Raw genomic sequence first — 12,879 nt, 5'->3', positions numbered from 1 at the left:
TAAAACACTGACATTAAGTTCAGCCAGTGTGATCCAACCCTTTCCTTCTACTGTTACATATATTAACAGTAGAAGGAAAGGGAAATACAAAAAAAAGCAGTCTTGGCTGCTTTTCTTTGTATTCTTTGCCAAATACCTTTTTTGTAATCTGCATTAGCTTGCCTAACCTCCTTTGTGATTTGAATGCAGACTAGTTTATATCTACCCTAAGCTTCTGTATCACCTGATATAAATTATCAGGCGATATAAATTTTTCCCACACATTTTTCTTTTCTGTCACAAGATCCATTTAGATCTACACCTCGAACAGTATTTCTTGGTATAAAAAGCCTAATATTGTCTGATTACTTCGCAGAATGCTTCCCATTTAGAATTTGCTGTTGGTAATATCATCAGTTGGTCTCACTCTATAGAATTTAAAAACTGTCTGAGTATAGTGTAGTCAGTTACCTTTATGAAAACAAAAGCCCTTCTCTCTATCCTTGATGGTAGTTACCAGTTTAAGTAAATCCTGCATCAATACACAGTGATCACTGCCACATTATGGTTCTTTTATTTGCAGATTCTTAATGTATGAAGAATTGCTGCTGATATCAAGAAGATTGCCTTCTTTATTATCTCTCTAATATGCTGCTGAAGAAAACTGTCATCCAGTAAATCCATAAAAGCCTTGCTAGTGTGTGAATGACCAAATCACAAGTTCCAGTAAATATCTGGAAAGTTAAAATCTCTATTATAAGACATTCTGAATTACTCTATTTCTCTGTATAATTGTTAGTTATACTCGTCACAATCCTTACTCCTATAACACTCTTACTCTCATTTTCGTTTTTCCAAAGCTATGCTAAGATATAGCCTCCTCCCATCCTACGTTGTGTATCCTTTCTGTACACATTGTACTCCTCATATTCAAATCTGCATTCCTTATGCCTCAGTGACACTACATCTTTAATATCCCTACTAATGTCAGCATTTGATGACTTTACCAGTTCTTCAACTTCATCAAATTTATTTACTATGCTTCCAGCATTAGGTACATGGAAACATAGATGCAGTTATTCTTACTCTTAGTTACCCTAACATAACCCGTATACAGCAGTCCCCCGTTATAACGCGGTTCGCTATACGCTGATTCGCTATAACGCTGTTATTATATTATAACCCGTGTCTGATTATAACGCTGTCACAGATCACTATAACGCTCTTTTACAGATTACATTTTTGGCATATTTAACGAAATCGTTTCATTTGATGGAGTCGATAGCTTGAAAATGAATAGCAAAACAGCATTAAAACGTTCCCACGCCGACTTGAGAAATTTTCCCACGCTCAGTGAAATTTTCTCGCACGCTAATTTAATTTCAGTACAGTGACTTGTTACGTAGTTCCGAGATCAACATTTTAAAAAATGACGAAGTATATTGCTTGTAATATTTGAATTATATGCATTTATCCGAAGTCTAGTCATCACTCAGTACCGTATTAGACAACGTGCGAAACGGACAGTTTACTTGAACATTGTATCGTAATTAATGCAACCAACGCAGTTACATTTTCGAAGAATGAAAAAAAGAATGAAAAATCAACAACGTCTGAGCACAGTACGAAGACTATAAATGTAAGAAAAAGACTGAATTTGAAAATTAGACGTTTTGAAGCGAATCGATTCCGGTCAACGACAAGTGGATGTGTGCCATAATTTAGGACTTGCAACTGTAACTGTAAGAACAAATATAAAAAAATAAAGAATTAATTTTTGCAGCGGGAAAGGTAGCTGTTCCACTGCAAGCAACTAGGATTAGGCCGGCTATTAGGATTGAAATGGAAAGACTTTAATTTTATTGAATTCAGTTAAGAATTCAGTTTTCAGTTAAGAATTCAGAATTCAGTTAAGTTAAATATTAACAAAAAAAAAAAAAAAAAAAGAGAGAGAGATTAGCCAATATGATGATCTGAGGAAAACTCGCCTAAAAAAAAAAAAAAAAAAAAGTGGAACCATTTAAAACTGGTAAGGGCTGGTAGAATAGATTTAGAATCCAGGGAGTGCAGATCAAGGAGCCGAAACTTTCAAAAAAGAACTTCTTAAAATTATTGAAGAGGGGTATTGTGTGTTATACTTCTCAACAAGTTTATAACATAGATGAAGCAGGACTTTTGTGGAAACGAATGCCTAAAAGAAGTTTCATACTGAAATAAGTAAAAAACATGCCAGGTTTCAAGGCGGCGAAGGATCGGGTGACTTTATTGTTGGGTGGTAACGCTGCGGGGAATTTCAAATTAATACCCCTTTTAGTTTATTTAGAAGATAGCCAAAGTTCAACCCAAAATTGACACATTTTTCATGGTTAAATTCATCAGTTAAATCAATTAAAACCAATTTAGATCAATTAAATTCATGATTTTAATTGGAATTTTAAGTTTAATTTTGATACGTAAGTAGTTACCACATAATTATATACGTATGTAATGCAGAATATTTTATATGTACAAATATTTGAATATTAAATATTTTGACCGACATTTGTGCCTCTTTTCATTACCGTTTATTATTGATTAGGAAATATCCTATGGCACCGACCGCAGCTCACAAATACATATGTTACCTTATGGGAAAGCGGCGCTCGCTTAGCGCGGATTCACTTAGCGCTCTGTTTTTCCGGAACGAATGATCAGCGTTAAGCGGGGGTCACCTGTATTTGCTTGTTCCTCAAATTGGTCTTGAATTCCCTGACATCCTTGTTTTCCAGGCTGCTGTATGTTCCAGTAGGAGCAGTGCAAGAATCGCTCTCACCTGTACTTGCAGCTGATGTTAATCTGTTAGTTATTCTCTGGATCCCTCCAAGCTACTTGACCCATCAAGTTTTTTGACCCATCTAACACTGCCTTACATCAGCAAATATTCTTTTACCCTTTAATATCTTTAGTAGCAGCAGTCTTGCGATTCAAAAAAATTAGATACCAGCTACCTAGTTTCCAGTGTGCAATGATGATGCAGAGCAGAATATAAACAAAGGAGCAAGTATACAGTGCATTCTGTATGCAAACAGGGATCTGGAAGAATGTTTTTATGGCTATAATGTCTTTGATTAAAAAATAATGTACATCAAAAGTAAATACAATATGGGAGGAATACTAAAGTTCATGCTGATGTAATTTTAATAGATATTTAATTTTAAGTTTTTCTGTTTTTGGTTCATGAGATGTACAAAGTATGCCCACTAGAAGTATAACATTTGTTTTTTTTTTCTCTTTATTTTTACAGAAAAGTTTTTACATCAAAACTTATAAAAAGCAATAATTAATTTGAATAACTCTGTATATAAAAATAAATATTTTATTGTAACCAAATTTTATTGTAGCCATAGAACATTTAAACTTACATGCCCTGATATGTAAGTTTAAATGTTTAAACTTACAGTAAAATACAAGTTACTAGTCAACTTTTTTTAAGTGGTGCCACCATGGTTCCCATTCAAACCTTTATATGATGACTTTTTTTTCGGAAGTGGGGAAAACAGGCTCTGGACAATCAAAATATGCAGCAGCTACATGCAGCTTATGCAGCAGCAAACACACTTGTCTGCAAATATATACTGATGGATCTAAATCTAATACATGTGTAGGTGCTGCAGTGGTTCTTCCAACTTGTGTTATCTCTGAAGCTCTTCTCCCTAGTTGCAGTATTTACACCGCAGAACTTCATGCAATCAAAATGGCTGTTGAACACATCAACAACATGTCTAATGCAGAGATAATAATCTGTACTGATTGCTTGAGTGCAGTAACTGCTTTACAACGTAAAGGCTTTGGTGCACTATGGCCATAGCTGCCAATGTGCCTAATAAATCTCCAAACAAACAAACAAACATAAATGCTCCAACTCTCATCCTATTTTGATAGAGATCAGAGCACACTTGATCAATCTAACAAAATGTAACACAGTGGTAAGGTTTTGCAGGGTTCCTGGGCATGCTGGAATCCAGGGAAATGAGAAGGCAGATCAAGCAGTTAAAAATCCAGTCAACCCTGTGTCTTCACTTGCCTTAATTCCTTATATGGACTGCAAACTGATTATAAAACAGGGATGCATTGACCAATGGGCATCAGTATGGCAGCAGCAAACCCATAATAAGCTTTTCCAAATAAAGAAAATGCCACAATACTGGAAATCTATTTCATGATTAAACAGACGAAGAGGTTGTCCTTGCAAGCATCGGACATACTTATCTCACCCATCTTCACTTGATAGGCAATGAACCACCTCATTATCGTGCCCTACAAAAAGCGAAACATATCCTTCTTAACTGTCTACACAATCATGCTGCTCGATTAACAAGTTTAAATCAGCTCTAACCCAAAATAATTCATTAGAAATGAAACATATTCTCAGTGATTATGCAAATCTGTCTGACCTATTTAATTTTTTAAAGCGAATTCAATTTATACGAACTTATTTGATATATGACCGGGGGGGGGGATTATTTCTTTTGCAGAACTACTTTGGGCACAATAAGGCCTTATTTGCCCTTGTGCCCAAAACCCCCCATTAAAACTAAATCAACCAAACCTATGTTTCTCATTTTCTGAATGGCATTTTAGATACTTCATATTTGTTTTTATATGCTTAGTCATTGCTTCCTTTATGGCTTCACTGGTGGTGGATGGAGAATTTTCAAGTTGGACGTTAGGACAACATTGGTGGGTTTCTTTTTCTGGTGCATTTTTTTGTCTGCTGGTTTTAGGTTGGCTGGTTGATGATTCTTTCCTCAGCACTTGGGCATAAGAGCAAGTGCACTGTAGCATGTTTGAATCCTGCACTGCCAGTTGTGCCGGATCATATGAACAGGAATGCAGAAGGATTCCACCTCCACCCCCACTTGTCTAAGTAGGCATCTAGCTACGCCACTGCTTTTTCATTCTCTATGTGAGTGGCTGTAAGTAAGTACCATTTTTGACCATATTTGTATAATGGTCAGCAGAATTACCACCCACCCTGAAGCAGAGTGGTAATTCTGTTACTCCAGCAGTGCTGAGGAGCAGAGGAGTGAGTTATTTTGAGTGTTTGGTAGGTCTTGGATCTCTATTGGGTTGCTGGTACTAGTTGTCTCTTGGTCAGGTTTTTTGGCAGTGTTATTCTTGTTAGCAGGAACAGACATGCTGTCCTCCAGATAATCCTGGGCCTCATTAGTGCTCTGATTCATCCTGGCTCTTGGTGGGTGAATGCTTGTCTTTGGACATATTGTGGTGGTATTTGGGTTATTGATGAAATTTTGGATTACTCAGGAAGAGAGGTCACAGGTTCAGTAGCTGCATTCCAGCAGAGTATAACAATATGTCGCACACAAGGATGCTGAGCTCTACGTGCCGCGATTTTGGGATGTTCAGTTGTCTATGTGGAACCCAATGGAAGAATTTGTCCCAGAGAGACGGTTCAACTTCCAGTCTGTATATTTTAAGGTGTAGAATGCAATGGAGGAGTCAGCAGACGAATAACGTGCCTTGAGTGACCTGGGTTCAAGCCCGTGACCGCTGAATATGGCAGTGCTGTTTCTTGTATTCTGTCTATCTTGTGAACTCCTCTGACCGTTTGGTTGTCCCTGAGTATAAACAGAAAATTTATTTATTATTTATTTATTAATTCAGAAGCTCCATGTGTACGTATCAAAGGAAAACTTAGGTTCGGGTTAGCAGACAAGTTTATAAAATTGTCGATGAATCAAAGTGCAATTGGAAAAGTTTGCAAGTACACGCAAATAACAAGTCAAATGATGGGTCACATACGTGGATAGGATGACTTGTCACTGTTGTGAATACTGCTACTTTTTGGACTTTTTACTGCAGGGAAAAGTGCCCAACATAAAAAATAATTATAGGAAATAGGTGCAACTTCCTATAAAGGTTTTTGAGGATGCCATCATTCTCAGCATCCAGTTGAGAATGTGAAATCATTTTCAGGTGAAATCATTTTATGATTTCAGGTGAAAAACAGAGAAGTTGCTCAAGCTCCATGTTATGAATGTGTGCATGTTAAAAAAGTCACAGTAATAGTTGAGATATGCCATTATTGTGCTTCTTGAAAGGGTCCAAAGATGGGGGCGCCTCCGTAGCCGGGTGGGCAGGAGCAGCAGTGCGTAGCACACGCTTCTTGATTATACCGGGGTTCGAGTCTGTGACCACCAAATACGGAGGATGTGGAAAGCTCAGCGAATGACCACTGCATATCCCTGGAGCATTTTGGCCTCAGTTGCTAATGCTCCTAAAAACCAAATAACAAGCAAACCAAAGATGGGTAACTCACCTGGTGAGGTCGGCAAAAGGGCATCAATATGAGTAAAGACCGAATATGTGTTGCAGAGTTTGGAAACTAGACACCTTAGAAGAGACTTGATTGAAGTTTTAAGGGAGGCATATGCATAATGAATAAGGATGAAATTTTCACAGTTATAAATGATTCTAGAACAAGGGGCCATAATTTAAAGTTATGGCGGGGAGTTGTTTAGACTGGTTTGCAGGAAGCTTTATTTTAGCCAGCGAGTTATAAATTACTGGAATAAGTGTGGTAGAGGTTGATACTTTGGGGAAATTCAGAGGTCAGCTGGATAATTATCTAAGGGAGGAGGGAAATACATAGGTTGTTCATTTCCTTTTATCTTATTAATTATTATTATTATTTTTAAAATTTTCTTCTTATTATTTTTTTAAAATTTTCTTATTATTTTTTTAATTTTCTTCTTATTATTTTAATTTGTTTTTATTCTATTATTTTATTTTTATTCTATTATTTTATTTATTTTTTTACTTTCTTTGGCTGGTGCAGCATAAGCCATAGGCTTCCTTGCACCATGTGGCCGTTACTAATACTAATTATCAACATATTCTATGACCAAAGGTACCTTAGGTGGGATGCCCCACCCCAACACAAGTAGCCAGAATTGATTGTGGTAGCCAAGATAAGTTTTTCAGCTATACTCTTCAGTATTGCAACAATGGCGGCATGGTGATCTGACCATTGTCTGCAATGCCAAATAAGGTAATGGTTCAATACTAGTTATTTAACCCTTAATAAATTAAAACAAGCTCACCAACATATTCCTCATATGTTGATCTTCTAGGGGACAACAAATTTCAATAGTTATCAGCAACATATCCATAGGTAATAAGTGTGGAGAAAAAGTGTGTCCACTACGATAAATGGTCAAAATGGCAATATCACACTGGTTGGATGCTGAAGACAAGTGTCCTGGTTGGATGAGTCCAACCGGAAACAAGTGGCCTGGTTGGATGAGTCCAAATACCTTGGGCAACATGCTGACAGATGCCTTAGAGTGTGGCACAAGTAACATGAGTCCATGAAACCGTCATGCACAGTGCCCATTATCGAGGCAGGTATCAGTGGTTGCTTAATATGGGGCATGTTTTGCTAGCAAAAAATGGAGTCCCCTGGTGTGTATGAACTAATGTTTCACTGGTATGATCTACTGGCAGCTCTTAGGAGACCATGTGTGCCCTGTCATGTTGCATTTTCTACCAGACAGAAATGAGATCTTTCAAGACAATAATGCGCCGTGTCATCAGGCCTGCGCTGTGCATAAGTGGTTCGAGGAACACTGAAGACATCAGCCATCTTGATCGGCCTAGAAATTTGCCTGACCTTAATCCAGTTGAACACCTGTTGGATGTTATGGAATGGGAAGTGATACCTATGGACAACAGCCGTCATTGCTTCCAACTCCGTGGAAGGCCTTGCAGGCAGCACAATGGCCGATACCTTTGGATGTCCTCGGATATCTGATGGAGTCAGAGTCTAGGTGAAGAGCAGCTGTTATATGTGCAAATGACACAGTATTAGGTAAGTGGTTACAATTCAGTGATCACACACACACATACACGCACACTGAGTGTGCGTGTATGTGTGTGTGTATATATATATATATATATATATATGAGTTAAGTTAATAATGGTAAGAGTTTTTTTAAGGTAAAAAATATGATATACCAGCTTATCAGGTAAACCATAAACCATGGCAGGTACCCAACGTGACCTGGAAAAAATCAATTTATTGCTTATGTCATGGCATAGATTGATTTTTTCCAGGTCACGTTGGGTACCTGCCATGGTTTATGGTTTACCTGATAAAGCTGGTATATCATATTTTTTACCTTAAAAAAACTCTTACCATTATTAACTTAACTCATATTCATACAGACCGATGTAATGTTTAATCGTCCTAGATGGCATTAATTGGTTATGTTACTGCTTAATATTTATTATAATATTTATATTTATTATAACATTTAATATTTGCTTTGTTATACTTGGATATATATATATATATATATATATATGAAATATGAAAACGAAGAAGTGGAAAAAAAAAAAAAAAAAAGGAAAAATAGTACATGTACTTGAATGCGCCAAGCAGCAAAACAGGATACATGTATATAAATAAGTGTCACAAATGAAAGTTAAAAAAAAAATAAAAAATAAATAAAAAAATAAATATTAAATAAAAAATATAAATATAGATGGAGAAGTTATTAATCACAAAATGCCGAGCCTAGTTGAAGAGAAAAAAAAGAAAGAATGTTAAGAACCTATAAAAAAAAAATTAAATAAATAAATAAAAAAATAATCATTAAGTAGAATTAAATCTGAATTAATGCCGAATTAACAGGCTAATCATATGTACAAAAGCTGAAAGAAAAAGAGGGGAGGGTAATAGAGATAAAAATTATAAAATTCAAAAATAAAAATTAAAGAATTAAACATTTTAAAATTATAAAAAAATTAAAAATTAAAAATTGGTACATAGATCAGGTATTTCATCAGGGGGCTACACCTGATCATGTACCAAACACTGTGTTTCTATGCAAACTCATGCTGATGGAGAAGCTATTAAAATGAAATAGATAAAAAAAAATTATTTTTTAAAAAATTTTTTAATCTCCAGAAACATGAGTGAGGTAGTCCCAACGCAGTGTATTTAGATTAATAAATTAAGTGTATTTAGATTATTAATCTAAATATTAATCTAATTAATCTAATATTAATCTAAAAATTAATCTAAATATTTAGATTATTAATCTAAATATTAATCTAATATTAATCTAAAAATTAATCTAAATATTTAGATTATTAATCTAAATACACTTAATTTATTAATCTAAATACACTGCGTTGGGACTACCTCACTCATGTTTCTGGAGATTAAAAAATAATTTTTTTTTATCTATTTAATTTTAATAGCTTCTCCATCAGCATGAGTTTGCATAGAAACAGTGTTTGGTACATGATCAGGTGTAGCCCCCTGATGAAATACCTGATCTATGTACCAATTTTTAATTTTTAATATTTTTATAATTTTAAAATGTTTAATTCTTTAATTTTTATTTTTGAATTTTATCATTTTTATCTCTATTACCCTCCCCTCTTTTTCTTTCAGCTTTTGTACATATGATTAGCCTGTTAATTTGGCATTAATTCTACTTAATGATTATTTATTTTTTTATTTATTTATTTATTTTTTTTATTATTTTTTTTTCATAGGTTCTTAACATTCTTTCTCTCTTTTTTTCTCTTCAACTAGGCTCGGCATTTTGTGATTAATAACTTCTCCATCTATATTTATTTTTTTATTTTTATTTATTTATTTTTTTAACTTTCATTTGTGACACTTATATATATAGTATATATACAGCCAAGCCTCGCATAACGCGAGTTCGATTAGTGCGATTTTCAGTTAACGCTATTTGAAAAATTATACCACTTTTCACTTTATGCGATGCAAATTTCTAGTTAATGCAATTGTTTTTATATTTTTTTGTGCGATAGTTGAAAAAGATTTGAATCACGTATTAAGCTTACTGCGAGTTGTATGGTCAATAAACAAACGTTTGCCTGCTTGCCCCCCACGGTGTGTTCCATCAACCATCGGAAGAAGACGTGTTACTTATTTGTCTCCTGCTAATAAAATCAATGCACACTTGCATAAAAATTCAAATTTTTAAATGAGCCAGATGAAAAGGTTACCACAAAGGAGATACGATAAAAGAACTAGATGAAATCTTTCGTATCGCAAAGAACCTCAAACAAAAGGTTTGAGATTTTCTGCGATATTTATTTCGCCAGGTCCCAGAGAAGATTGTCGGCTATCGGAAATTGATTGATGAAAAGAGAAAGTCAACACTATTCAAATATTTCCGCAACAGTCATTTCCTTATTGTGTATTTTATGTCAGAGGTTCCCAAACTTTCTCGATTCAGGGCACCCTTAGTGTCTCAGTAATTTTTTCAAGGGGCACCCAGACCAAAAGAAATACCTAACAGTTCCGTTTAGTAGTTAGGTCCAAACAACTTAATAAGAAATGCTGAAACGCGGTGTTCGACAGATGTCGAGTATCACTGTTTCCCCCTTGAAAATTTAAAATATTCCGCAGCGCGCAGTTTGGGAACTGCTGTTTTATGCAATAAACGTTTAATTCCATAATTATTTTCATTATCTTTTACATTGTATACAGTTAAAAAGTTATTTAAAAGGTATTTTTAAAATTTTTTATGGACATTCCAGAAGGTCAAGGACCAATTATAATTTTTCCTATTGATTATTGTATTCGATTAATGCGTTTCTGTTTTGCATGATGCGCTCGCGGGACGAATTAATCGAGTTAATCGAGGCCAGCCTGTATATATCTAGTATATTTTATTTTTATTTTTAAGTGCATAAAAATATTGAAATGTATTCAACAATTTCAATATTGAAATTGCTAATTTTTGATGGAACATTTCACAGAACACTGGCTGAAAAACACTGCTGTGGACACTAACTTTTAGGTTTGTGTTTCATAAACCCTTCAAAGCTAAATTTTCTAAGCTTCAGGAAATTTATTTCCATTAAATCATTACTGTAGAATAAGTATAACAGTAGAAGAATGTGACTTGAGTGTCTTGTCCTGAATTATTAGGATTGGACTGAAGGTAATATATAAAATAATTTGCACCTTAAGAACATTAATTTTCACTTCCTTTCTAGATATCAGGGAGAAACTGTGCAAGCTTACAGATCCTATATTACCGCCTGGAGTGTTAGAGGGAAACTATTATGGGAATTGCTACTATGCTGTTTATCATTTAATGACCCATGTTGATGACATGCACATTGAAGATACTTTCCAATATGCTTTGGTAATTAATGCAAATATTTCTTGAATATATGATATTAAATGGGTAGACTACACAGTATTATTTTCTGAAAAGAAAATGCAGTGAAACTCTTCATTTTTGTTTATCAGAGTACTTAGGAAAAATTGCAAATTATGATTTTTTTTATCATATTGTTTAATGTGAAGGTTGGTATACTAATTTATATATTTATTGAAGTCCACGTTTGATGTTGTTATCGGCCAGCTGTAAAATCTACATACATTTGGACATGATCTTCTTTTTACCCATATTTTTTCCATTTCCTACGTCTTAGGTGTTTATTTCTGTGAACACAAGTCTTGTGTTACAGAAAATAAAATTCAGAGCTTAGCACTTCAGTTGGATTTCAACTCATACTGACACACAACATAATAGAGCATAGTGTAAATGCAGATAACAGCAGTGAAAGAAAGATAAATACTAGAGTTCATAATGGAAATTATTATTTTCTCTCTTGCCCAGCAGTAATCTGACGGTGCTGACACAAATGCTCTTTCCTTTCAAAGAAACATTGGTACAAATGACAAGAAATTCCATTTTGACTGGGATAATTTTTTTTTTTCTGAATTTAATAAGCTGAAATAATAGGGAAATAAGTGAAAAAAAATTGCAACATTTTGAGAAAATGCAAATTCTGAAACATAAATATGGACTTTCACTGTATAATAAGAGGGCTGTTCAATAAAGAGTGAACATAATTTTTTTTTTTTTTCACAACATATCTTTATTAATCAGAAATATTTCAATGGTTCTTTTCAAAGTAGTTCCCATTTGATGAAATGCACCAACATTTCTGCCATTCAAAAACATGGCGGAACCCATTTTCTGAGATATGTTTGAGAATTTCCTCTGATTTCTTTGCAGCTTCTTTTGCTAACTGGAAACATTTACTTCCCAGCTCTTTCTTTAACTTTGGAAATAAAAAAAAAAATCACTGGGTGCAAGGTCAGGACTGTAGAGCTGATGAGGAACACATTTGACATTAATGCTGGCTAAGTACTCAATGACAGTACAAGCAACGTGAGGTCTCGCATTTTCATAACGCAGCATCCAACCACCTGTGTGCAGTGGTAGTTTGCAATAAATGTGATCCCACAAAGTGTACAGTAAGGTAGTAAGATCCTCTAACAGTTGCATGAAATGGCACAACATGCTGGTAAACCATTTTATGAATATCAAAACAAGAGATTACCATAATCTTTCCTACAGAAGCCACAGCATTTGCTTTTTTTGGTGTTGGTAATGGCTTAGACTTCCAAACAGCTTGTTGCTTACTCTCTGGGTTGAAATGATGAAACCATGTATCATCTGCTGTTATCACCTTGTGCAGAACCTCACCATTTTCAGTAACCATCCACTGCAGCTCCTGGCAAACCTCCATGCGAACTTGCTGTTGCTCAGTGTGAGTAGTCTTGGAACCCAGCTTGCACAAACACGTCATACTCAAATGGCCATAGAGAATACATTACTGTTATATGATGATCTTCTCTCACAATTACAAAAGCAGTGTTTGTGGTTTTGGTGACAGCAGGGGTTGTAGCTCCAGGACTGCTGATTTCTGTGATTGAATCACGTCCGTCTTTAAACATAAACCACCTGCAAGCTGTGCTATTTGGAAGTGTGGGTTCCCCATACTTCTTTTAAAATTTCTTGATGTTTTCTTGAGTTGGGAACAAAATT

At 34.8% G+C, this 12,879-nt stretch overlaps 1 protein-coding gene across 1 annotated transcript in view; it reads left to right on the top strand.

The window, feature by feature from the left end:
- The window catches only part of LOC150077478 (protein-lysine N-methyltransferase SMYD4-like), a 336,848-nt gene that overhangs the window by 158,334 nt on the left and 165,635 nt on the right, over positions 1-12,879 (top strand). The window contains exon 11 of the mRNA XM_090385914.1: positions 11,030-11,181. Coding sequence (XP_090242040.1) covers positions 11,030-11,181 — 152 coding nt within the window. The remainder of the gene's footprint in view (positions 1-11,029; positions 11,182-12,879) is intronic.

The sequence above is a fragment of the Mastigoproctus giganteus genome, chromosome 12, assembly GCF_048544385.1.
Source record: "Mastigoproctus giganteus isolate SK-2022 chromosome 12, ASM4854438v1, whole genome shotgun sequence".
Lineage (NCBI taxonomy): Eukaryota > Metazoa > Arthropoda > Arachnida > Uropygi > Thelyphonidae > Mastigoproctus > Mastigoproctus giganteus.
Note: the sequence above shows the minus strand (reverse complement) of the source record. Positions and strands in the feature narration are given on the sequence as shown.